Raw genomic sequence first — 27585 nt, 5'->3', positions numbered from 1 at the left:
GCCTCTCGACCTTCCGACGATGGCCCTGCTGACGCCGTTGCTCCTCTCGCCGTCGCCTCTCCACTGTTTCGCTCCATGGACGGCGATCCATCCCATCCAGGATCTCCTCCCAAGTCCAGGACCCCTTTCCGTCCAAAATCTCCTCCCATGTCCAGGAAGCCTTTGGAGCTGGGTCCTGTTGCCGCTTGACACGCTGCTTGGTCCTTTGATGGTGGGTTTTTCTGTCACGATCGTCTAAAACAGGAGACCAAGGCGCAGCGTTGCGAGTGAACATGATGACTTTAATTAGTAAAGCACGTCAATACAAAACAAAAGACGATAGTGAAGTCCACAGTGGCAATGACTGAACCTGGAACAAAAACCCACAACCACAAGGTGAAAACACACAGTATAAATATGGCTCCCAATCAGAGATAACGAGCCGACAGCTGACACTCGTTACCTCCGATTGGGAGTCACTGACCAAACACGGAAACAAAACCAAAACCAAACACAACAAATGAACACACCCTATACCCAACACAACCAAATGAATACACCCTGGCTCAAACAACACAGTCCCGGAGCCAGAGCGTGACAGGCTGTAAGCACAACCCCCACCTGTGGACGTCGGGCCCTCATACCACCCTCATGGAGTCTGTTTCTGACCGTTTGAGCAGACACATGCACATTTGTGGCCTGCTGGAGGTCATTTTGCAGGGCTCTGGCAGTGCGCTGCAGGATTTTAATCCATGACAGCGTAGTGTGTTACTAATGGTTTTCTTTGAGACTGTGGTCCCATCTCTCTTCAGGTCATTGACCAGGTCCTGCCGTGTAGTTCTGGGCTGATCCCTCACCTTCCTCATGATCATTGATGCCCCACGAGGTGAGATCTTGCATGGAGCCCCAGACCGAGGGTGATTGACCGTCATCTTGAACTTCTTCCATTTTCTAATAATTGCGCCAACAGTTGTTGCCTTCTCACCAAGCTGCTTGCCTATTGTCCTGTAGCCCATCCCAGCCTTGTGCAGGTCTACAATTTTATCCCTGATGTCCTTACACAGCTCTCTGGTCTTGGCCATTGTGGAGAGGTTGGAGTCTGTTTGATTGAGTGTGTGGACAGGTGTCTTTTTATACAGGTAACGAGTTCAAACAGGTGCAGTTAATACAGGTAATGAGTGGAGAACAGGAGGGCTGCTTAAATAAAAACTAACAGGTCTGTGAGAGCCGGAATTCTTCTTCTGGTTGGTAGGTGATCAAATACTTATGTCATGCAATAAAATGCAAATGAATTACTTAAAAATCATACAATGTGATTTTCTGGATTTTTGTTTTAGATTCCGTCTCTCACAGTTGAAGTGTACCTATGATAAAAATTACAGACCTCTACATGCTTTGTAAGTAGGAAAACCTGCAAAATCGGCAGTGTATCAAATACTTGTTCTCTCCACTGTATCTGTATGTGTGGGGTACAGAGATGAGGTATTCATTCAAAATCATGTTAATAACCTCTATTGTTGCACACAGAGTGAGTCTGTCCATGCGTCTTGTTAAGCAAATTGTTACTCCTGAACTTATTTTGGCTTGCCATAACAAAGTGGTTGACTCAAGACATTTCAGCTTTTCATTTTTAATTAATTTGTAAAAATACAAATAAAAATAATTTCACTTTGACATTATGGGGTATTGTGTGTAGGCCATTGACCAAAAATCTCAATTTAATAAATTTGGAATTCAGGTTGTAACACAACAAAATGTGGAAAAAGTCAAGGGGTGTGAATACTTACTGAAGGCACTGTATGTAATTCCAGGATGTCGATTTAAGAATCCAAGAATCAGTACTATCTATGTATTTAACACCAGAAGGTCATGTTGATTAGTTGTCTGTGTTCATGAGTATTTAGATAGCCGACTTATTCACAACCAGATCAGTTCATCAGGATCAACATAGGAACCCTGTTCATCAGGATCAACATAGGAACCCTGTTCATCAGGATCAACATAGGAACCCTGTTCATCAACATAGGAACCCTGTTCATCATGATGTCCAGTTAGAGCCAGCTTCACTCTCTCCCATCCTGCATGCTTGATTAATGAAACAATCCAGGTCTTTCAAGGAATCAATACTGTCAGATATAGATATAGTATTGTTTATGTATTTAACTTCAGAAGGTCGTTATGTTGATTATTCTTAATGGTTCAGGTTTATTAGACTTTAGCCTATAGACGTATTTACAACACAGAGATCACTGTCATTCAGGATAGAGGATGTCTGATTAGGTCACCACCAGACACAGACAGACAGTTGATAATTATTTCCATGGATACCAACAAACCACTGTGTGTGTTTTTTGACTGTGTTTTGACTGTGTTTTTGTGTGTTTTGACTGTGTGTGTCATTGAAATGAGAGGAAATTATGACTGACTGAACTGAACCCAGCAGCTTACGTACGGTAAACTTAATTTGTATACCTACCGTCTGCATCATCAGAACGGGGGTCATGTGACAGGAAGAGACGTGATCAGTGGTTGTATCCCAAATGGCACCCCCCTATTCCCTGTATAGTGCACTAACGTTACCCTGTTGGCCCTGGTCAAAAGTAGTGCACTGTATAGTGAATAGGGTGAATTTCAGATGCAGTCCGTGGTTCATGGCTGATTAGCTGCTATGCTAGTCTCTCAGTAGCTGCTATGCTAGTCTCTCTTCATTCATAAAGCAGATGTTTAATAGTTTCTCAGTAGCCTTGTCAGAAGAATGCTTTCAGTCACAGCGTTAAACCCTTTTTAGCGTTTAGTTCAGCGTGACCTTAGCCTGGTTCCCAGATCTGTTTGTGCCGTCTTTGTCAATGACCATAGATGATGGCAAGACAACACAAACAGATCTGGGAACCAGGCTAGCGTGACCCTGATATCCGATCAGGCTTTGTTAACTCTGCTATCCACCTAAATTAAACAAATACATTAGTCATTTAGCAGACGCTCTTATCCAGAGTGACTTACAGGAGCAATTAGGGTTAAGTGCCTTGCTCAAGGGCACATCGACAGATTTTTCACCCTAGTCGGCTCTGGGATTAGAACCAGCGACCTTTCGGTTGCTGGCACAACGCTCTTAACCACTAAGCTACCTGCCTCCGCCTGTATTATTTCAGTTACTGGGAAGTGATCCTGAGGTATATGCTCTTATAGTTCAGTGGTTAGTTCAGTCAGTGCAGCTGGTAATACGGTTGCATTATTGGTACGTGTTTTGAGAAATTCAACAGGTCCTTGAAGGACATTCTCACAAAGTAGCTATTCTTTCATTCTTTAATAACCACAACATGACCTGACATCATATACGCTAGGCAGCGCTAATTTGAGAACTTGTCTCGAGTCCCAAATATGCACCCTTATTCCCTACATAGTGCACTACTTTGGACCTTACCCCTATGGGGCTCTGGTTAAAAGTAGTGCACTATGTTCAGGAATAGGGTGCAATTTGGGGTGCAACTCTTGTCATGGGGTCTGGAGAGCATCCAGTGTTGGTTGAGTCTTCTGGCTCTTCGGTTTGTAACGAATGGTTCATTGAAGCAGGAAAGTATTGTAATCACAACAAAGCCAGACTTTATTTGAGGCGTGGTACGTCGTATGTTTGTACAGGTGTGTGAAAAAAATAAACTGTCACTTGCACTTTGTATGAACTTTATCGATAATGCAATTCTCAAATGTAGCTTTTTATAAATTCTTATCCCCACTTTTAAATCTTAGCCAGCCAGGCACAAGTGGTGTTGCAGACAGATTTCAAACACTGAAAACTATTGTAAAAGTTTCCATTCCACGGTATGGTTTCCTTGTATGATTGTACAGTATGGTTTCAGTGTATGATTGTACAGGATCGTTTCTTTATAGAATGATTGATGACTTGTGAAATAAGTCTGTTGAGGTGAAAGCAATAACATATCAAAATACTGATTATTATCCCCTATATACATATCCCCATATCCCCATATCTACATCAGTGGAATATCTCTCTATTGTAGATCCTGACCCTTGACCTAGAAATATAATCTATAGAAAGAGTTTGGAGCCTCTAACCCTGGCAATATGACTGGTAAAGGTTGTTCGATTATATTTCCGTGCTACTTGAGTACGTGTGGTTTAGTTGGTCCATCTCTTCTCTCGGGTCGAGTGTCAAGGAACAAAATATGAAGCAGCATCTAAACTGGGGCCAACATGTTACATGCTTATTGTTGTAGCCCTCTATCACCAGATCTGTGTCCCAAATGGCACCCTGTTTCCTATGGGCCCTGGTCAAATATAGTGCACTATATATAGGGAACAGGGTGCCATTTGGGACTCAAACCAAATCATGCTGAGGTTCTCTCTACTAGGAGGTCTTACTCAAACACTTAAATCTTTACATTAAGGTTTTAGGGAGAGAAAAAAAAGTCCAAGAAGCTGTGCCTCACTTCCCGAGAATGTTTCCAGATGTTTTAGATGGAAAACCAGAAGTGGATGGTGTGTTTTCATAAGTGTGTTTTGCTCGGTCCTATAGTCCTTTTATATGAATGTGTTGCATGACTCTAACAATGAGATACAGTTGGTTTACAGATTTACTGACATTTTCTTTGGTTTTGGACTTTTGCTAAAATAACAGAGGCTGAATTCCAGGCTCTATAGATCTGAGAGGATTATATGATAATTGCTTCATCTTGCTTTGTGATTGGCTGTGTGGAAATGTCGCCATATTGTTTCCACCTATCCCAGCCTTTCAGATCTACAGGAGTGCCTAGGGAGAAGGGGTCTGTTTTGGAACTCTGCCACAGTTTTCAAATCATGTTTAATGGGTCCACTGAGGTTTCAAGACGACGCTGGAGTAGGAGCGTACGCAGGAGAAGGCGGCGGGGGAGATCTTCCTGGGGTCGATGAGGTTGTTCTCCAGACGCAGGGTCACTATGTGGGACTCCTCGTTGTTCTGAGGGTCACAGATAGCATCCTCTGCAAACGTCCTGTAGGATGTAGAGAAATGATTGGTTATACATCGTGAATCATACATCATCCTATTCTGGATATTCTTTTCGTACCTTTGACACCTGTCGTATTCTGTGCAACTAGATCTTCCTGACGGGCCGCCCCCAGGTGGTAAGGGTAGGCAACAACACATCCGCCACGCTGGTCCTCAACACGGGGGCCCCTCAGGGGTGCGTGCTCAGTCCCCTCCTGTACTCCCTGTTTTTACTTTTTATAAATTAGCAAACGTTTCTAAAAACCTGTTTTTGCTTTGTCATTATGGGGTATTGTGTGTAGATTGATTAGGGGGAAAAAATAATGTAATCAATTTTAGAATAAGGCTGTAACGTAACAAAATGTGGAAAAAGTCAAGGGGTCTCAATACTTTCCGAAGGTAATGTAGTCTCATTACTACCTGGTACCCCTGCACATTGACTCAGTACCGCTACTCCTAGCTTCATTATTCTTATTTTATTGTGTTACTATTTCCTTTTTTTTATTTTAGCAAATTTTTCTTACTTTTTAACTCTGCATTGTTTGGAAAGGGCTCGTAAGTAAGCATTTCACGGTAAGGTCTACACGTTGTATTCGGTGCATGTGACAAATACATTTGATTCGATTTGCATGTGACAAATAAACTTTGATTTGAAGTGATTATGTATACTCTATATTCTGGACTGGCAAGCAGTCAATACTCTTGAACTGAATAATAATAATATAATATGCCATTTAGCAGACGCTTTTATCCAAAGCGACTTACAGTCATGTGTGCATACATTTTTGTGTATGGGTGGTCCCGGGGGTCGAACCCACTACCTTGGCGTTACAAGCGCCGTGCTCTACCAGTTGAGCTACAGAGGACCACACCAATAAGCTTGTCATGTGTTTTTGTCTTTTCAAAGCGCGGTTGAGTATGGTCATAACGAATAACAGCAGTGAATAGTTAGCCTAATGAGTCAGGCGATTGCTTCCCAAATGGGCCCCTTACATCCCTGGTCAAAAGTAGTGCACTATGTAGGGTATAGGATGCCATATTGGGACGCGGACGGCGTGTACAGTACCTTATTTTATTGTCATTGAGGCGGAGGAAGTGCAGAGTGCTCATCTCGTTGATACCAGATGGAACCGTGATCAGCTGGTTGTGGTCTAAACACAGCTCTGTCATGGAGGTGTACGTGCCCAAGAAGGACTGTGGCTCAACCCCCTCCCCATCCAGCTTGTTGTAGGACAGGTACAGGTACTCGATGCCCGGCTCCATGTGGGCAAACACAAACCCTGAATTCAATTGAAATTAATTTAACTGGGTAAAAAAAACATACACAGCAAGATTGTACATTGTATACCCAGAAGATAGCGCTTAAAAGTCTGAATTAAAAATTGTTCCAAAGTGGTCCTGGATGGTAAATACCTGGGATCCTCTCGATCTGGTTCCCTACTAAGACCAGGTGGACCAGAGCTCTGGGCAGGTAGGATGGGACCAGGTACAGACGGTTGTAGGATAGGTCGATGGACTCCAAGTTCCTAAGGGAGGAAGGAAGGAAGAGAGTGAGAAATAAGAAGAAGAAAATAAGACATTAGTTCACGTAGAGAATAGAAACCTACACACAATAACACTTTGAGGAAGGAATGTGAAATACACTGAGTGGACAAAACATTAAGGACACCTGCTCTTTCCATGACACAGACTGACCAGGTGAATCCAGGTGAAAGCTATGATCCCTTATTGATGCCACTTGTTAAATCCACTTCAATCAGTGTAGATGAATGGGGAGGAGACAGGTTAAAGAAGGATTTTTAAGACAATTGAGACATGGATTGTGTATGTGTGCCATTCAGAGGGTGAATGGGCAAGACAAAATATTTAAGTGCCTTTTTGAAGGGGGTATGGTAGTAGGTGCCAGGCGCACCGGTTTGTGTCAAGAACTGCAACGCTGCTGGGTTTTTCCATGCTCAACAGTTTCCCGTGTTTATCAAGAATGGTCCACCACCCAAAGGACATCCAGCCAACTGTGGGAAGCATTGGAGTCAACATGGGCCAGCATCCCTGTGGAACGCTTTCGACACCTTGTAGAGCCCATGCCCCAACGAATTGAGGCTGTTCTGAGGACAAGGGGGGGTGTGGAACTCCTAATAACTTTACTATAGTTTCTTTGTAAGATATGCATTGAAAAGAAGACTTGTGAAATCCTCTAGTTTTCTTACTTGTGGTCGATCCATGCTAGAGGTGCGATCCTGGACTCATCCAGTCTATTGTGTCTCAGTGAGATCACGTTCAGGTTAGTGGTTTGGTTGAAGACGGAGTCGGATATCTCTTCTATCAGGTTGTTCTCAAGGTAAACCTCCTGAAAACAGAACGATAAAATGAAGATTGTTTATACTGCTTTATTTATACACAATGGAGATGCACTGTTTGCTGGAGAGGCCATTTGCTCCTCTACAGGATGTTATGTGATGACATGTTATACTGAATGTTATGTAATGACATGTTGTACTGGATGTTATGTGAAGCAGGCATCCATGTCTGGCAGGGCTGAGTGTTGAGGTTAGCCATAATTGTTATGTTTGAGCCACTCCTTCCTGACATGGCACCTTGTCTTTTAACCAGAGCATGAGAGTGAGTTGTGGATAAGGCTTATCAAGAAAAATGCTTTAGTTGCTTCACTATGTTTCATAGAAATGTACAGCTGTGTATCGTCCACTTATCAGTGAAAATCTACACTGTGTTTATGACTAAAATGGCAGAGGGGTAGCAGAAGAACTGTTGTGGTTCAAGAACAGAGCCTTGAGGAACTCGGAAATGTACCTTAGATTTATCCGAAGAATTTCCATCTACAGAAAGAAATGGATGAAACCAATGATTTATATATACACTAGATTACTGATAGGGGGCGCTGTTCTGAAGCCACCGCGCCTCCATCTTGACACTCCCCCACCGTTGTAAAATATATTTTGGAAGCTATAGAAATGCATTTATTTACATTTACATTTTAGTCATTTAGCAGACGCTCTTATCCAGAGCGACTTACATGAGCAATTAGGGTTAAGTGCCTTGCTCAAGGGCACATCGACAGATTTTTCACCTAGTCGGCTCGGGGATTAGAACCAGCGACCTTTCGGTTACTGGCACAACGCTGGCAGTAACCGGCATAACTGGCACAACGCTCTTAACCACTAAGCCACCTGCCGCTGTCTACAGTCATTTTAGTCACGTTTATTCTATTATATGTGTATATTTTCAGTGCATTCGGAAAGTATTCAGACCCCTTGACTTTTTCCACATTTTGTTACGTTACAACTTTATTCTAAAATAGATTGATGATGATTTGAATTTATTTAATCTACACACAATACCCCATAATGACAAAGCATTATGTCTTACAAATAAAAAAACAGAAATCCCTTATTTACATAAGTATTCAGACCCTTTGCTATGAGACTTGAAATTGAGCTCAGGTGCATCCTGTTTCCATTGATCATCCTTGAGATGTTTCTACAACTTGATTGGAGTCCACCTGTGGTAAATTAAATTGATTGGACATGATTTGGAAAGGCACACACCTGTCTATATAAGGTCCTACAGTTGACAGTGCACGTCAGAGCAAAAACCAAGCCATGAGGTCGAAGGAATTGTCCGTAGAGCTCCGAGACAGGATTGTGTCGAGGTACACCAAGCGTGTGCAAAGCTGTCATCAAGGCAAAGGGTGGCTATTTAAAGAATCTCAAATATAAAATATATTTTGATTTGTTTAACAATTTTTTTGGTTACTGCATGATTCCATATGTGTTATTTCATAGTTTTGATATCTTCACTATTATTCTACAATGTAGAAAATAGTAAAAAGAAGGAAATGCCCTTGAATGAGTAGGTGTGTCCAAGCTTTTGACTTGTAGTGTATGTGTATATATATATATATAATGCTTGGATAGAAGTGATCCAGCTTACCAGTAGAGATGGAGGCAGTCCCTGGGGGACAGTCCTGAAGTGGTTTCTGCCCAGACGGAGGTAGGAAAGCTGGGAGAGGGGGCTGAAAGCTAGAGGGTCCACGTTCCCTTCGCTCAGGACATTCCCTTCCAACTCCAAGGTCAACAGGCTACTCAGACCTGCCAGAAATTACACAGCAATTAAATCATTTTCCTATAAAAGTCAGATCGTCTCCTTGTGTTGGTTATGGTTTCAGCCACTTCCACTAACAAATATTTATGTTTGTGCAGTTGAAAAGTTTTTTCGGATTGAAGCATTGCAGTTTGACCCATTTTATGGCCTGAAATGGCCCAAAAAGTAGTTTGAAAGTGTTTGTCCTGTAACTAGCAGCAGGCAGATTTTTTTTGTTTGTTGGTTTTGTTACCTTGGAAGCTGTTCTCCTCGATCCCTTTGAGGTGGTTCTCGTTGAACTTGAGTTCCTGTAGTGTCGATGGGAGATCTGTTGGGACCGTCTCTAGGAGGTTGTTGTCCAGGTACAGACGGCTCAGGAACTTCAGGCCCTGACCAGCAAACATTAACAACATTAACAGGCCCGTGACCCTGGTAATGCCATCTGGTTAGCCATCTGGTTAGCCATCTGGTTAGCATACTCCTGGACACATGCAGCCAACGCCTGGTTAGCTTACTCCTACTGCTGATGTTAAATACACTCATTCAGACAGGCTTTGGACCATTCAGACAGGCTAGGACCCCTAGACATAGTGGGAGTAGACTTATTGGAAGTGTGTCTCTGGGAATTTCCATTCTAACCAATGGAAAATAAAGTACTGTATATCTAGATACATGTTCAATCGTTTACATGTTATAGTGATGGAAAATAATCTGTCATTCTGTGGAAGGGGAAACTGATAAAGAAATGTAAATATTGTACATTGGAATATAAACGAGACCTGGGTTGAAATAACTAACTAACAAAATACTTATTGGGACGCTTCCATTGGTTCCATTAAAGAGGGCAAGCTAAATCAAGTGCACCTAAAGTATTGGAAAGAAAACGATCGCTGTTGGCACTCTGTCACGAAATTGTTAACAAAATCAAGGGTTCTTGTTATAGAAATGTCCTGATTGTCACACCTCACCTCTTTCTGGTGATATAGTACCTCAGTGGATCTAGCTGGCTGGAAATGGGTTTCTCCATCCTAGTTCCTCTGAGGTTTCTCTAACCCTGTTCCTCTGAGGTTTCTCTAACCCTGTTCCTCTGAGGTTTCTCTAACCCTGTTCCTCTGAGGTTTCTCTATCCCTGTTTCTCTAACCCTGTTCCTCTGAGGTTTCTCTAACCCTGTTCCTCTAACCCTGTTCCTCTGGGGTTTCTCTAACCCTGTTCCTCTGAGGTTTCTCAAACCCTGTTCCTCTGAGGTTTCTCTAACCCTGTTCCTCTAACCCTGTTCCTCTGAGGTTTCTCTAACCCTGTTCCTCTGAGGTTTCTCTATCCCTGTTCCTCTGAGGTTTCTCTAACCCTGTTCCTCTGAGGTTTCTCTATCCCTGTTCCTCTGAGGTTTCTCTAACCCTGTTCCTCTGAGGTTTCTCTATCCCTGTTCCTCTGAGGTTTCTCTAACCCTGTTCCTCTGAGGTTTCTCTAACCCTGTTCCTCTGGGGTTTCTCTAACCCTGTTCCTCTGGGGTTTCTCTATCCCTGTTCCTCTGAGGTTTCTCTAACCCTGTTCCTCTGAGGTTTCTCAAACCCTGTTCCTCTGAGGTTTCTCTAACCCTGTTCCTCTGAGGTTTCTCTATCCCTGTTCCTCTAACCCTGTTCCTCTAACCCTGTTCCTCTGGGGTTTCTCTATCCCTGTTCCTCTGAGGTTTCTCTAACCCTGTTCCTCTGAGGTTTCTCAAACCCTGTTCCTCTGAGGTTTCTCTATCCCTGTTCCTCTAACCTTGTTCCTCTAACCCTGTTCCTCTGGGGTTTCTCTATCCCTGTTCCTCTGAGGTTTCTCTAACCCTGTTCCTCTGAGGTTTCTCTATCCCTGTTCCTCTGGGGTTTCTCTAACCCTGTTTCTCTAACCCTGTTCCTCTGAGGTTTCTCTATCCCTGTTCCTCTGGGGTTCCTCTAACCCTGTTCCTCTGAGGTTTCTCTATCCCTGTTCCTCTGAGGTTTCTCTATCCCTGTTCCTCTAACCCTGTTCCTCTGCGGTTTCTCTAACCCTGTTTCTCTAACCCTGTTCCTCTGGGGTTTCTCTAACCCTGTTCCTCTGAGGTTTCTCTAACCCTGTTCCTCTAACCCTGTTCCTCTGCGGTTTCTCTAACCCTGTTCCTCTGAGGTTTCTCTAACCCTGTTCCTCTGAGGTTTCTCTAACCCTGTTCCTCTGAGGTTTCTCTAACCCTGTTCCTCGGAGGTTTCTCTATCCCTGTTCCTCGGAGGTTTCTCTATCCCTGTTCCTCGGAGGTTTCTCTATCCCTGTTCCTCTGAGGTTTCTCTATCCCTGTTCCTCTGAGGTTTCTCTAACCCTGTTCCTCTGAGGTTTCTCTAACCCTGTTCCTCTGAGGTTTCTCTATCCCTGTTCCTCTGAGGTTTTTTCTATCCCTGTTCCTCTGAGGTTTCTCTATCCCTGTTCCTCTGAGGTTTCTCTATCCCTGTTCCTCTGAGGTTTCTCTAACCCTGTTCCTCTGAGGTTTCTCCATCCCTGTTTCTCTAACCCTGTTCCTCTGAGGTTTCTCTATCCCTGTTCCTCTGAGGTTTCTCTAACCCTGTTCCTCTGAGGTTTCTCTATCCCTGTTCCTCTGAGGTTTCTCTATCCCTGTTCCTCTGAGGTTTCTCTAACCCTGTTCCTCTGAGGTTTCTCTAACCCTGTTTCTCTAACCCTGTTCCTCTGAGGTTTCTCTATCCCTGTTCCTCTGAGGTTTCTCTAACCCTGTTCCTCTGAGGTTTCTCTAACCCTGTTCCTCTGAGGTTTCTCTAACCCTGTTCCTCTATCCCTGTTCCTCTGAGGTTTCTCTAACCCTGTTCCTCTGAGGTTTCTCCATCCTAGTTCCTCTGAGGTTTCTCTATCCCTGTTCCTCTGAGGTTTCTCTATCCCTGTTCCTCTGAGGTTTCTCTAACTCTGTTCCTCTAACCCTGTTCCTCTGAGGTTTCTCTAACCCTGTTCCTCTAACCCTGTTCCTCTGAGGTTTCTCTATCCCTGTTCCTCTGAGGTTTCTCTAACCCTGTTCCTCTAACCCTGTTCCTCTGAGGTTTCTCTATCCCTGTTCCTCTGAGGTTTCTCTAACCCTGTTCCTCTGAGGTTTCTCTAACCCTGTTCCTCTAACCCTGTTCCTCTGAGGTTTCTCTAACCCTGTTCCTCTGAGGTTTCTCTAACCCTGTTCCTCTGAGGTTTCTCTATCCCTGTTCCTCTGAGGTTTCTCTATCCCTGTTCCTCTGAGGTTTCTCTATCCCTGTTCCTCTGAGGTTTCTCTAACCCTGTTCCTCTGGGGTTTCTCCATCCCTGTTCCTCTGAGGTTTCTCTAACCCTGTTCCTCTGAGGTTTCTCTAACCCTGTTCCTCTGAGGTTTCTCTAACCCTGTTCCTCTGAGGTTTCTCTAACCCTGTTCCTCTGAGGTTTCTCTAACCCTGTTTCTCTAACCCTGTTCCTCTGAGGTTTCTCTATCCCTGTTCCTCTGAGGTTTCTCTAACCCTGTTCCTCTGAGGTTTCTCTAACCCTGTTCCTCTGAGGTTTCTCTAACCCTGTTCCTCTGAGGTTTCTCTAACCCTGTTCCTCTAACCCTGTTCCTCTGGGGTTTCTCTATCCCTGTTTCTCTAACCCTGTTCCTCTGAGGTTTCTCTAACCCTGTTCCTCTGAGGTTTCTCTAACCCTGTTCCTCTGAGGTTTCTCTAACCCTGTTCCTCTGAGGTTTCTCTAACCCTGTTCCTCTGAGGTTTCTCTAACCCTGTTCCTCTGAGGTTTCTCTAACCCTGTTCCTCTAACCCTGTTCCTCTGGGGTTTCTCTATCCCTGTTTCTCTAACCCTGTTCCTCTGAGGTTTCTCTAACCCTGTTCCTCTGGGGTTTCTCTATCCCTGTTCCTCTGAGGTTTCTCTAACCCTGTTCCTCTGAGGTTTCTCTATCCCTGTTCCTCTGAGGTTCCTCTAACCCTGTTCCTCTGAGGTTTCTCTAACCCTGTTCCTCTGAGGTTTCTCTAACCCTGTTCCTCTGAGGTTTCTCTAACCCTGTTCCTCTGAGGTTTCTCTAACCCTGTTCCTCTAACCCTGTTCCTCTGAGGTTTCTCTATCCCTGTTCCTCTGAGGTTTCTCTAACCCTGTTCCTCTGAGGTTTCTCTAACCCTGTTCCTCTGAGGTTTCTCTAACCCTGTTCCTCTGAGGTTTCTCTAACCCTGTTTCTCTAACCCTGTTCCTCTGGGGTTTCTCTATCCCTGTTCCTCTGAGGTTTCTCTAACCCTGTTCCTCTGAGGTTTCTCTATCCCTGTTCCTCTGAGGTTTCTCTATCCCTGTTCCTCTGAGGTTTCTCAAACCCTGTTCCTCTGAGGTTTCTCTATCCCTGTTTCTCTAACCCTGTTCCTCTGGGGTTTCTCTAACCCTGTTTCTCTAACCCTGTTCCTCTGAGGTTTCTCTAACCCTGTTCCTCTGAGGTTTCTCTATCCCTGTTCCTCTGAGGTTTCTCTAACCCTGTTCCTCTGAGGTTTCTCTAACCCTGTTCCTCTGAGGTTTCTCTAACCCTGTTCCTCTGAGGTTTCTCTAACCCTGTTCCTCTGAGGTTTCTCTATCCCTGTTCCTCTGAGGTTTCTCTAACCCTGTTCCTCTAACCCTGTTCCTCTGAGGTTTCTCTAACCCTGTTCCTCTGAGGTTTCTCTATCCCTGTTCCTCTGAGGTTTCTCTAACCCTGTTCCTCTGAGGTTTCTCTATCCCTGTTCCTCTGAGGTTTCTCTAACCCTGTTCCTCTGAGGTTTCTCTAACCCTGTTCCTCTGAGGTTTCTCTAACCCTGTTCCTCTGAGGTTTCTCTATCCCTGTTCCTCTGAGGTTTCTCTAACCCTGTTTCTCTAACCCTGTTCCTCTGAGGTTTCTCTATCCCTGTTCCTCTGAGGTTTCTCTAACCCTGTTCCTCTGAGGTTTCTCTAACCCTGTTCCTCTGAGGTTTCTCTAACCCTGTTCCTCTATCCCTGTTCCTCTGAGGTTTCTCTAACCCTGTTCCTCTGAGGTTTCTCCATCCTAGTTCCTCTGAGGTTTCTCTATCCCTGTTCCTCTGAGGTTTCTCTATCCCTGTTCCTCTGAGGTTTCTCTAACTCCGTTCCTCTAACCCTGTTCCTCTGAGGTTTCTCTAACCCTGTTCCTCTAACCCTGTTCCTCTGAGGTTTCTCTATCCCTGTTCCTCTGAGGTTTCTCTAACCCTGTTCCTCTAACCCTGTTCCTCTGAGGTTTCTCTATCCCTGTTCCTCTGAGGTTTCTCTAACCCTGTTCCTCTGAGGTTTCTCTAACCCTGTTCCTCTAACCCTGTTCCTCTGAGGTTTCTCTAACCCTGTTCCTCTGAGGTTTCTCTAACCCTGTTCCTCTGAGGTTTCTCTATCCCTGTTCCTCTGAGGTTTCTCTATCCCTGTTCCTCTGAGGTTTCTCTATCCCTGTTCCTCTGAGGTTTCTCTAACCCTGTTCCTCTGGGGTTTCTCCATCCCTGTTCCTCTGAGGTTTCTCTAACCCTGTTCCTCTGAGGTTTCTCTAACCCTGTTCCTCTGAGGTTTCTCTAACCCTGTTCCTCTGAGGTTTCTCTAACCCTGTTCCTCTGAGGTTTCTCTAACCCTGTTCCTCTGAGGTTTCTCTAACCCTGTTCCTCTGAGGTTTCTCTATCCCTGTTCCTCTGAGGTTTCTCTAACCCTGTTCCTCTGAGGTTTCTCTAACCCTGTTCCTCTGAGGTTTCTCTAACCCTGTTCCTCTGAGGTTTCTCTAACCCTGTTCCTCTAACCCTGTTCCTCTGGGGTTTCTCTATCCCTGTTTCTCTAACCCTGTTCCTCTGAGGTTTCTCTAACCCTGTTCCTCTGAGGTTTCTCTAACCCTGTTCCTCTGAGGTTTCTCTAACCCTGTTCCTCTGAGGTTTCTCTAACCCTGTTCCTCTGAGGTTTCTCTAACCCTGTTTCTCTAACCCTGTTCCTCTGAGGTTTCTCTATCCCTGTTCCTCTGAGGTTTCTCTAACCCTGTTCCTCTGAGGTTTCTCTAACCCTGTTCCTCTGAGGTTTCTCTAACCCTGTTCCTCTATCCCTGTTCCTCTGAGGTTTCTCTAACCCTGTTCCTCTGAGGTTTCTCCATCCTAGTTCCTCTGAGGTTTCTCTATCCCTGTTCCTCTGAGGTTTCTCTATCCCTGTTCCTCTGAGGTTTCTCTAACTCTGTTCCTCTAACCCTGTTCCTCTGAGGTTTCTCTAACCCTGTTCCTCTAACCCTGTTCCTCTGAGGTTTCTCTATCCCTGTTCCTCTGAGGTTTCTCTAACCCTGTTCCTCTAACCCTGTTCCTCTGAGGTTTCTCTATCCCTGTTCCTCTGAGGTTTCTCTAACCCTGTTCCTCTGAGGTTTCTCTAACCCTGTTCCTCTAACCCTGTTCCTCTGAGGTTTCTCTAACCCTGTTCCTCTGAGGTTTCTCTAACCCTGTTCCTCTGAGGTTTCTCTATCCCTGTTCCTCTGAGGTTTCTCTATCCCTGTTCCTCTGAGGTTTCTCTATCCCTGTTCCTCTGAGGTTTCTCTAACCCTGTTTCTCTGGGGTTTCTCCATCCCTGTTCCTCTGAGGTTTCTCTAACCCTGTTCCTCTGAGGTTTCTCTAACCCTGTTCCTCTGAGGTTTCTCTAACCCTGTTCCTCTGAGGTTTCTCTAACCCTGTTCCTCTGAGGTTTCTCTAACCCTGTTCCTCTGAGGTTTCTCTAACCCTGTTCCTCTGAGGTTTCTCTAACCCTGTTCCTCTAACCCTGTTCCTCTGGGGTTTCTCTATCCCTGTTTCTCTAACCCTGTTCCTCTGAGGTTTCTCTAACCCTGTTCCTCTGAGGTTTCTCTAACCCTGTTCCTCTGAGGTTTCTCTAACCCTGTTCCTCTGAGGTTTCTCTAACCCTGTTCCTCTGAGGTTTCTCTAACCCTGTTCCTCTGAGGTTTCTCTAACCCTGTTCCTCTAACCCTGTTCCTCTGGGGTTTCTCTATCCCTGTTTCTCTAACCCTGTTCCTCTGAGGTTTCTCTAACCCTGTTCCTCTGAGGTTTCTCTAACCCTGTTCCTCTGAGGTTTCTCTAACCCTGTTCCTCTGAGGTTTCTCTAACCCTGTTCCTCTGAGGTTTCTCTAACCCTGTTCCTCTGAGGTTTCTCTAACCCTGTTCCTCTAACCCTGTTCCTCTGGGGTTTCTCTATCCCTGTTTCTCTAACCCTGTTCCTCTGAGGTTTCTCTAACCCTGTTCCTCTGGGGTTTCTCTATCCCTGTTCCTCTGAGGTTTCTCTAACCCTGTTCCTCTGAGGTTTCTCTATCCCTGTTCCTCTGAGGTTCCTCTAACCCTGTTCCTCTGAGGTTTCTCTAACCCTGTTCCTCTGAGGTTTCTCTAACCCTGTTCCTCTGAGGTTTCTCTAACCCTGTTCCTCTGAGGTTTCTCTAACCCTGTTCCTCTAACCCTGTTCCTCTGAGGTTTCTCTATCCCTGTTCCTCTGAGGTTTCTCTAACCCTGTTCCTCTGAGGTTTCTCTAACCCTGTTCCTCTGAGGTTTCTCTAACCCTGTTCCTCTGAGGTTTCTCTAACCCTGTTTCTCTAACCCTGTTCCTCTGGGGTTTCTCTATCCCTGTTCCTCTGAGGTTTCTCTAACCCTGTTCCTCTGAGGTTTCTCTATCCCTGTTCCTCTGAGGTTTCTCTATCCCTGTTCCTCTGAGGTTTCTCAAACCCTGTTCCTCTGAGGTTTCTCTATCCCTGTTTCTCTAACCCTGTTCCTCTGGGGTTTCTCTAACCCTGTTTCTCTAACCCTGTTCCTCTGAGGTTTCTCTAACCCTGTTCCTCTGAGGTTTCTCTATCCCTGTTCCTCTGAGGTTTCTCTAACCCTGTTCCTCTGAGGTTTCTCTAACCCTGTTCCTCTGAGGTTTCTCTAACCCTGTTCCTCTGAGGTTTCTCTAACCCTGTTCCTCTGAGGTTTCTCTATCCCTGTTCCTCTGAGGTTTCTCTAACCCTGTTCCTCTAACCCTGTTCCTCTGAGGTTTCTCTAACCCTGTTCCTCTGAGGTTTCTCTATCCCTGTTCCTCTGAGGTTTCTCTAACCCTGTTCCTCTGAGGTTTCTCTATCCCTGTTCCTCTGAGGTTTCTCTAACCCTGTTCCTCTGAGGTTTCTCTAACCCTGTTCCTCTGAGGTTTCTCTAACCCTGTTCCTCTGAGGTTTCTCTATCCCTGTTCCTCTGAGGTTTCTCTATCCCTGTTCCTCTAACCCTGTTCCTCTGAGGTTTCTCTAACCCTGTTCCCCTGAGGTTTCTCTAACCCTGTTCCTCTGAGGTTTCTCTATCCCTGTTCCTCTAACCCTGTTCCTCTGAGGTTTCTCTAACCCTGTTCCTCTGAGGTTTCTCTATCCCTGTTCCTCTGAGGTTTCTCTATCCCTGTTCCTCTAACCCTGTTCCTCTGGGGTTTCTCTAACCCTGTTCCTCTGAGGTTTCTCTAACCCTGTTCCTCTGAGGTTTCTCTATCCCTGTTCCTCTGAGGTTTCTCTAACCCTGTTCCTCTAACCCTGTTCCTCTGAGGTTTCTCTTGACTAAGGGCCATGGAATGTTGTTTTTGTTAAAAGTCGAGTGCAGGTTTGTGGCAGAGCAGGCTGAAGCTAGCTCAACAGCATTCCTTTAAAGCCTGCACGGCGTAAGAGTTTAGACTCCGTTTCATTGTGCAGACTGGCTCCAAGAGTCATGCTACAGTTAGTTCATGTTGGTTTAAAACAGGGAGAAGTGAGATTTTGGCGTCTGTTGTGCCTCGTTCAAAGTTAAGACAAGTTAAATCATATATCTATACTGCTGATGTCCATCTAAGTGTTTTTTTTTTGTGTATGTATTTATTTTTATTTTAACCAGGTAAGCCAGTCATAACTCTAGGATGATAGACCGCTGTTTGTTTTGGGAAATGTACAAGATGGATTTCACCATTGACTGTTTAAACGCAGACTTTATTTTGACCAGAGAGAGTGAGTCAAATGGTTATTTTTTTCTCCATCATGTTGAAATGCTTCTGTTTGTTCACATATAAACTGATGGATATCTGCTCCCACACTGTTCCCACACTGTTCATGTTTCATTGGTTGGACAGGCTCATTGGAAACAGACTCCTTATTTTGAAGGCGTGTGGGGTGAAGCCAGCAGAAAAAACAACTCTTACTTTGAAGGAGTGTGCGGCGATGCCAGCAGAAAAAACAACTCTTACTTTGAAGGAGTGTGCGGCGATGCCAGCAGAAAAAAACAACTCTTACTTTGAAGGAGTGTGGGGCGATGCCAGCAGAAAAAAAACAACTCTTACTTTGAAGGCATGTGGGGCGATGCCAGCAGAAAAAAACAACTCTTACTTTGAAGGCATGTGGGGCAATGCCAGCAGCCATCAGCCTGTTCTTGCCCAGGTTGATCCACTCCAGGTTGGGGATACCGTTGAATGCTCCCACTGGGATGGTTGTGATGTCGTTACCTGGCGGTTAAGTCAGAAACATTAAAATATGAGGAATAAAATCACATTAATATCCTCCATGCTGGGTCAGTATTTTGATCTTGATCATTAAGCCTGGACGCCAGAGCCTGGCAGAGTTGTGACGGCGTGATTAAATGTGTTTAGAATAGCTCTGTTGTACTTTCCATGACTACGTGTCCTGCAAGTCAAGACATGGTCCAAAAGCTCAACTCGCATACCTCTATTACATACCATAATTATGCAAAGCCTCCATAATTGCAGTATAACAAGCTAAACTAAAGCTTAACAAGGAAACTAATACATCTATCCTCAGTATTTTATTATTTTCAGTTCCTGTTAACTTTAGTCTTTGTGCGTAGGGATTGGTTTTGGGTGATTGGGATTGACATTTCTAGTCTAGTGTCTGTAACACATGATGGTGTGTTAGCTACCTTATGCAACACACACACACACACACACACACACACACACACACACACACACACACACACACACACACACACACACAGCTGCCTTAAAGGAAAACTCCAACCAAAAACTATCATTTGGTATTTGTTTCATTAGTAAATTCTTGATACAGTCCCAAGATGTTTTGCATGTCAGCAATCCAGTTTTCAAGATATGTAACTTTCAAAGTACAGAAATACAGCTGGTAAAACACAGCATCATATGATGCAACATGCATCATGCCGGCTGTATTTCTGTACTTTGAAAGTTACATATCTTGAAAACTGGATTGCTGACATGCAAAACATCTTGGGACTGTATCAAGAATTTACTAATGAAACAAATACCAAATGATAGTTTTTGGTTGGAGTTTTCCTTGAACTTACCTTCCAGACTCAGAGACTTGAGTTCAGGGATGTTTAGGGGAGGAAAGTTGGTCAGCTTAGCGTTCTCACACGTCAAAATGACATCAGAGATATCACAACCTAGCGGGAGGGCGTTCCCAGGTCTGGGTACCACCACTCCCCACTCCTCTCCTCCATCCTCCTCTTGTTTCTCAGTGGGCTTGGCTAGGGGAGGTGGAATGATGTCCTCTTCGGTCGACTCCTCTGGAAACATCTGGAAAACATCTCCTCTCAACAGCCGCTCCATTTCCTCCTCTTCTTCCTCCTCCTCTTCTTCCTCCTCCGCTAGCTCCCTGAGTTTCTCCTCCTTGTGTCTCCTCCTCTCCTCCTCCTGCCTCCTCTCCTCCTCCTGCCTCCTCTCCTCCTCCTGCCTCCTCTCCTCCTCCTGCCTCCTCTCTTCCTCCTGCCTCCTCTCCTCCTCCTGCCTCCTCTCTTCCTCCTCCTTCTCCATCCGCAGCCGCTCTTCCTCGCGGCTCCTCTCCTCCTGCAGCCTCCTCTGTCTCTCCGCCTCCTCCTTCTTCTGTTTCTTCTTCCTCTTTTTCTCGGCGTCCTTCTTGAGAAGACGTGCCTCCTCCTCCCTGTGCTCCTCCTCCTCTCTCTTCAAGAGGAGTTCGATCTCGGCCTGGGAGCGGGGCACGGCGGGGTCAAGGTCAGGGTTCACAGGGTCGCTGGGGTCGTTGGGAACTGGGGAATTGCCAGAGAAGACAGGGACGTCACCACGGGCCAACCGGAACCACAGAGTGTTAGAGAAGGAAGCGGGAGGGAGATAAGATGGAGGGAGGGAGAGGGGATGGAGGGAGGGGAGAGGGGATGGAGGGAGGGAGAGGGGATGGAGGGAGGGGAGAGGGGATGGAGGGAGGGGAGAGGGGATGGAGGGAGGGGAGAGGAATGGAGGGAGGGAGAGGGGATGGAGGGAGGGGAGAGGGGATGGAGGGAGGGGAGAGGGGATGGAGGGAGGGGAGAGGGGATGGAGGGAGGGGAGAGGGGATGGAGGGAGGGAGAGGGGATGGAGGGAGGGGAGAGGGGATGGAGGGAGGGGAGAGGGGATGGAGGGAGGGGAGAGGGGATGGAGGGAGGGAGGGGATGGAGTGAGGGGAGAGGGGATGGAGGGAGGGGAGAGGGGATGGAGGGAGGGAGGGGATGGAGGGAGGGAGAGGGGATGGAGGGAGGGGAGAGGGGATGGAGGGAGGGAGGGGATGGAGTGAGGGGAGAGGGGATGGAGGGAGGGGAGAGGGGATGGAGGGAGGGAGGGGATGGAGGGAGGGAGAGGGGATGGAGGGAGGGGAGAGGGGATGGAGGGAGGGAGGGGATGGAGTGAGGGGAGAGGGGATGGAGGGAGGGGAGAGGGGATGGAGGGAGGGAGGGGATGGAGGGAGGGAGAGGGGATGGAGGGAGGGGAGAGGAATGGAGGGAGGGAGAGGGGATGGAGGGAGGGGAGAGGAATGGAGGGAGGGAGAGGGGATGGAGGGAGGGGAGAGGAATGGAGTGAGGGATAGATTGGTGGAGGCATATTCATGTTATGGCTCCACCAATGGAAAGTCTCTAAAGTTATCAACTAGTATTTCAGAGTTCGGTGTTACACTGTAGATCTGTATATATCTATAAACAGTTGAAGTCGGAAGTTTACATTTACATTTTAGTCATTTAGCAGACGCTCTTATCCAGAGCGACTTACAGTTAGTGAATACATATACAGGGGGGAAAAAAGTATTTAGTCAGCCACCAATTGTGCAAGTTCTCCCACTTAAAAAGATGAGAGAGGCCTGTAATTTTCATCATAGGTACACGTCAACTATGACAGACAAAATGAGGGAAAAAAATCCAGAAAATCACATTGTAGGATTTTTTATGAATTTATTTGCAATTTATGGTGGAAAATAAGTATTTGGTCAATAACAAAAGTTTCTCAATACTTTGTTATATACCCTTTGTTGGCAATGACACAGGTCAAACGTTTTCTGTAAGTCTTCACTAGGTTTTCACACACTGTTTCTGGTATTTTGGCCCATTCCTCCATGCAGATCTCCTCTAGAGCAGTGATATTTTGGGGCTGTCGCTGGGCAACACGGACTTTCAACTCCCTCCAAAGATTTTCTATGGGGTTGAGATCTGGAGACTGGCTAGGCCACTCCAGGACCTTGCAATGCTTCTTACGAAGCCACTCCTTCGTTGCCCGGGCGGTGTGTTTGGGATCATTGTCATGCTGAAAGACCCAACCACGTTTCATCTTCAATGCCCTTGCTGATGGAAGGTTTTCACTCAAAATCTCACGATACATGGCCCTATTCATTCTTTCCTTTACACGGATCAGTCGTCCTGGTCCCTTTACAGAAAAACAGCCCCAAAGCATGATGTTTCCACCCCCATGCTTCACAGTAGGTATGGTGTTCTTTGGATGCAACTCAGCATTCTTTGTCCTCCAAACACAACGAGTTGAGTTTTTACCAAAAAGTTCTATTTTGGTTTCATCTGACCATATGACATTCTCCCAATCCTCTTCTGGATCATCCAAATGCACTCTAGCAAACTTCAGACGGGCCTGGACATGTACTGGCTTAAGCAGGGGGACACGTCTGGCACTGCAGGATTTGAGTCCCTGGCGGCGTAGTGTGTTACTGATGGTAGGCTTTGTTACTTTGGTCCCAGCTCTCTGCAGGTCATTCACTAGGTCCCCCCGTGTGGTTCTGGGATTTTTGCTCACCGTTCTTGTGATCATTTTGACCCCACGGGGTGAGATCTTGCGTGGAGCCCCAGATCAAGGGAGATTATCAGTGGTCTTGTATGTCTTCCATTTCCTAATAATTGCTCCCACAGTTGATTTCCTCAAACCAAGCTGCTTACCTATTGCAGATTCAGTCTTCCCATCCTGGTGCAGGTCTACAATTTTGTTTCTGGTGTCCTTTGACAGCTCTTTGGTCTTGGCCATAGTGGAGTTTGGAGTGTGACTGTTTGAGGTTGTGGACAGGTGTCTTTTATACTGATAACAAGTTCAAACAGGTGCCATTAATACAGGTAACGAGTGGAGGACAGAGGAGCCTCTTAAAGAAGAAGTTACAGGTCTGTGAGAGACAGAAATCTTGCTTGTTTGTAGGTGACCAAATACTTATTTTCCACCATAATTTGTAAATAAATTCATTAAAAATCCTACAATGTGATTTTCTGGAAAAAATAATCTCAATTTGTCTGTCATAGTTGACGTGTACCTATGATGAAACTTACAGGCCTCTCTCATCTTTTTAAGTGGGAGAACTTGCACAATTGGTGGCTGACTAAATACTTTTTTCCCCCACTGTATATATTTTTTTATACTGGCCCCCCGTGGGAATCGAACCCACAACCCTGGCGTTGCAAACGCCATGCTCTATCAACTGAGCTACATCCCTGCCGGCCATTCCCTCCCCTACCCTGGACGACGCTGGGCCAATTGTGCACCGCCCATGAGTCTCCCGGTCGCGGCCGGCTGCGACAGAGCCTGGATTCGAACCAGGATCTCTAGTGGCACAGTTAGCACTGCGATGCAGTGCCTTAGACCACTGCGCCACTCAGGAGTAATTAAAAACTCGTTTTTCAACCACTCCACAAATTCCTTGTTAACAAACTATAGTTTTGGCAAGTCGGTTAGGACATCTACTTTGTGCATGACACAAGTAATTATTCCAACAATTGTTTACAGACAGATTATTTCACTTATAATTCACTGTATCACAATTCCAGTGGGTCAGAAGTTTAAATACACTAAGTTGACTGTGCCTTTAAACAGCTTGGAAAATTCCAGAAAATGATGTCATGGCTTTAGAAGCTTCTGATAGGCTAATTGACATCATTTGAGTCCCATGGGGGGGGCGCACAATTGGCACAGTGTCGTCCAGGGTAGGGGAGGGAATGGCCGGCAGGGATGTAGCTCAGTTGGTAGAGCATGGCGTTTGCAACGCCAGGGTTGTGGGTTCGATTCCCACAGGGGGCCAGTATGTACAAAAAAAAAAAAAAAAAAAAAAAAAAAAATGTAGGCACTCAATAACTGTAAGTCGCTCTGGATAAGAGCATCTGCTAAATGACTGAAATGTAAATGTAAATGAGTCAATTGGAGATGTACCTGTGGATGTATTTCAAGGCCTACCTTCAAACTCAGTGCCTCTTTGCTTGACATCATGGGAAAATCAAAATAAATCAGCCAAGACCTCAGAATAAAATTTGTAGACCTCCACAAGTCTGGTTCATCCTTGGGAGCAATTTCCAAATGCCTGAAGGTACCACGTTCATCTGTACAAACAATAGTACGCAAGTATAAACACCACGGGACCGCGCAGCCGTCATACTGCTTAGGAAGGATACACGTTCTGTCTCCTAGAGATGAACGTACTTTGGTGCGAAAAGTGCAAAAAAATCCCAGAACAACAGCAAAGGACCTTGTGAAGATGCTGGAGGAAACAGGTACAAAAGTATCTATATCCACAGTAAAACGAGACCTATATCGGCATAACCTGAAAGGCCGCTCAGCAAGGAAGAAGCCACTGCTCCAAAACCGCCATAAAAAAGCCAGACTACGGTTTGCAACTGCACATGGGGACAAAGATCGTACTTTTTGGAGAAATGTCCTCTGGTCTGATTAAACAAAAATAGAACTGTTTGGCCATAATGACCATCATTATGTTTGGAGGATAAGTGGGGTAGCATTGTGAGCCGAAGAACACCATCCCAACCCGTGAAGCACGGGGGTGGCAGCATCATGCTGTGGGGGTGCTTTGCTGCAGGAGGGACTGGTGCACTTCACAAAATAGATGGCATCATGAGGAAGGAAAGTTATGTGGATACATTGAAGCAACATCTCAAGACATCAGTCAGGAAGTTAAAGCTTGGTCGCAAATGGGTCTTCCAAATGGACAGTGACCCCAAGCATACTTCCAAAGTTGTGGCAAAATGGCTTAAGGACAACAAAGTCAAGGTATTGGAGTGGCCATCACAAAGCCCTGACCTCAATCCTATAGAAAATGTGTGGGCAGAACTGAAAAAGCGTGTGCGAGCAAGGAGGCCTACAAACCTGACTCAGTTACACCAGCTCTGTCAGGAGGAATGGGCCAAAATTCACCCAACTTATTGTGGGTAGCTTGTGGAAGGCTACCCGAAACGTTTGACCCAAGTTAAACAATTTAAAGGCAATGCTACCAAATACTAATTGAGTGTATGTAAACTTCTGACCCACTGGGAATGTGATGAAATAAATAAAAGCTGAAATAAATCATTCTCTCTACTATTATTTTGACATTTCACATTCTTAAAATCAAGTGGTGATCCTAACTGACCTAAGATAGGGAATTTTTAGTAGGATTAAATGTCAGGAATTGTGAAAAACTGAGTTTAAATGTATTTGGCTAAGGTGTATGTAAACTTCCGACTTCAAGTATGCTTGGGGTCATTGTCAATTTGGAAGACCCATTTAAGACCAAGCTTTAACTTCCTGACTGATGTCTTGAGATGTTGCTTCAATATATCCACATAATTTTCCTTCCTCATGATCCCATCTATGATGCCCCGTGCTTCATGGTTGGGATGGTGTTCTTTGGCTTGCAAGCCGTCCCCCTTTTTCCTCCAAACATAACGATGTTCATTATGGCCAAATAGTTCAATTTTTGTTTCATCAGACCAGAGGACATTTCTCCAAAAAGTACGATCTTTGTCCCCATGTGCAGTTGCAAACCGTAGTCTGGCTTTTTTATGGCAGTTTTGGAGCAGTGGCTTCTTCCTTGCTGAGCGGCCTTTCAGGTTATGTCGATATAGGTCTCGTTTTACTGTGGATATAGATAATTTTGTACCTGTTTCCTCCAGCATCTTCACAAGGTCCTTTGCTGCTGTTCTTGGATTGATTTGCACTTTTCGCACCAAAGTACGTTAATCTCTAGGAGACAGAACGCGTCTCCTTCCTGAGCGGTATGACGGCTGCATGGTCCCATGGTGTTTATACTTGTATACTATTGTTTGTACAGATGAACGTGGTACCTTCAGGCATTTGGAAATTGCTCCTAAGGATGAACCAGACTTATGGAGGTCTACAATTCTTTTTCTGAGGTCTTGGCTGATTTCTTTTGATTTTCCCATGATGTCAAGCAAAGAGGCACTGAGTTTGAAGGTAGGCCTTGAAATACATCCACAGGTACACCTCCAATTGACTCAAATTATGTAAATTAGCCTATCAGAAGCTTCTAAAGCCATTACATCATTTTCTGGAATTTTCCAAGCTGTTTGAAGGCACAGTCAACTTAATGTATGTAAACTTCTGACCCACTGGAATTGTGATACAGTGAATTATAAGTGAAATCATCTGTCTGTAAACAATTGTTGGAAAAATTACTTGTGTCATGCACAAAGTAGATGTCCAAACTGACTTGCCAAAACTATAGTTTGTTAACAAGAAATGTGTGGAGTGGTTGAAAAACGAGTTTTAATGACTCCAACCTAAGAGGATGTAAACTTCCTACTTCAACGGTATATAGATAAAGTGTTACATCACTGTATATCTGTGCCTTATGAGGAAACATCAGTTAGAATAAGACAAGATCAGTTAAGATAGTACTACCATAGTTAAGATCAGTTCAGATAGTACTACCATAGTTAAGATCAGTTAAGATAGTACTACCATAGTTAAGATCAGTTAAGAAAGTACTACCATAGTTGAGATCAGTTAAGATAGTACTACCATAGTTCAGATCAGTTCAGATAGTACTACCATAGTTAAGATCAGTCCAGATAGTACTACCATAGTTAAGAACAGTTAAGAAAGTACTACCATAGTTAAGATCAGTTAAGATAGTACTACCATAGTTAAGATCAGTTAAGATAGTACTACCATAGTTAAGAACAGTTAAGAAAGTACTACCATAGTTAAGATCAGTTAAGATAGTACTACCATAGTTAAGATCAGTTCAGATAGTACTACCATAGTTAAGAACCGTTAAGATAGTACTACCATAGTTAAGATCAGTTCAGATAGTACTACCATAGTTAAGATCAGTTAAGATAGTACTACCATAGTTAAGATCAGTTCAGATAGTACTACCATAGTTAAGAACCGTTAAGATAGTACTACCATAGTTAAGATCAGTTCAGATAGTACTACCATAGTTAAGATCAGTCCAGATAGTACTACCATAGTTAAGAACAGTTAAGAAAGTACTACCATAGTTAAGATCAGTTAAGATAGTACTACCATAGTTAAGATCAGTTAAGATAGTACTACCATAGTTAAGAACAGTTAAGAAAGTACTACCATAGTTAAGATCAGTTAAGATAGTACTACCATAGTTAAGATCAGTTAAGAAAGTACTACCATAGTTAAGATCAGTTAAGATAGTACTACCATAGTTAAGAACAGTTAAGAAAGTACTACCATAGTTAAGATCAGTTAAGATAGTACTACCATAGTTAAGATCAGTTAAGATAGTACTACCATAGTTAAGAACAGTTAAGAAAGTACTACCATAGTTAAGATCAGTTAAGATAGTACTACCATAGTTAAGATCAGTTCAGATAGTACTACCATAGTTAAGAACCGTTAAGATAGTACTACCATAGTTAAGATCAGTTCAGATAGTACTACCATAGTTAAGATCAGTTAAGATAGTACTACCATAGTTAAGATCAGTTCAGATAGTACTACCATAGTTAAGATCAGTCCAGATAGTACTACCATAGTTAAGAACAGTTAAGAAAGTACTACCATAGTTAAGATCAGTTAAGATAGTACTACCATAGTTAAGATCAGTTAAGATAGTACTACCATAGTTAAGAACAGTTAAGAAAGTACTACCATAGTTAAGATCAGTTAAGATAGTACTACCATAGTTAAGATCAGTTAAGAAAGTACTACCATAGTTAAGATCAGTTAAGATAGTACTACCAAAGTTAAGATCAGTTAAGAAAGTACTACCATAGTTAAGATCAGTTCAGATAGTACTACCATAGTTAAGATCAGTTCAGATAGTACTACCATAGTTCAGTTCAGTGATACACCACCACCACAACAATATAAACAACATCAGCTACCTGTGTCCATGCAAATGATCTGGTCACAGACCACCTCCCCTCCACTACACAGACAGGTGACACACTGCTTGGGGGACCAGACGGCTTTCTCAAACATGGTGATGCCCTGGCACACACATTGACCCTTCTTACCTGGCAGAGGGGTTCATATCATAGAGACAAATAAATACACGCTG

At 44.5% G+C, this 27585-nt stretch overlaps 2 protein-coding genes across 3 annotated transcripts in view; one reads left to right on the top strand and one right to left on the bottom strand.

The window, feature by feature from the left end:
* The window catches only part of cenpp (centromere protein P), a 161918-nt gene that overhangs the window by 107789 nt on the left and 26544 nt on the right, over positions 1 to 27585 (top strand). The window lies entirely within an intron of this gene.
* On the bottom strand, positions 3559 to 27506 carry ecm2 (extracellular matrix protein 2, female organ and adipocyte specific; the record flags this gene model as incomplete). The annotated part of the gene is made up of 9 exons (XM_084166905.1): positions 3559 to 4964; positions 6027 to 6240; positions 6374 to 6486; positions 7168 to 7307; positions 8909 to 9066; positions 9312 to 9447; positions 18406 to 18521; positions 19355 to 20056; positions 27410 to 27506. The coding sequence occupies 9 exons, from the start codon at positions 27504 to 27506 to the stop codon at positions 4796 to 4798; spliced, it is 1845 nt and encodes a 614-aa protein (XP_084023031.1). The 3' UTR covers positions 3559 to 4795.

This window comes from Coregonus lavaretus (assembly GCF_964263955.1).
Source record: "Coregonus lavaretus genome assembly, chromosome: 8".
Lineage (NCBI taxonomy): Eukaryota > Metazoa > Chordata > Actinopteri > Salmoniformes > Salmonidae > Coregonus > Coregonus lavaretus.
This window is presented reverse-complemented; position numbering and strand designations above follow the sequence as displayed.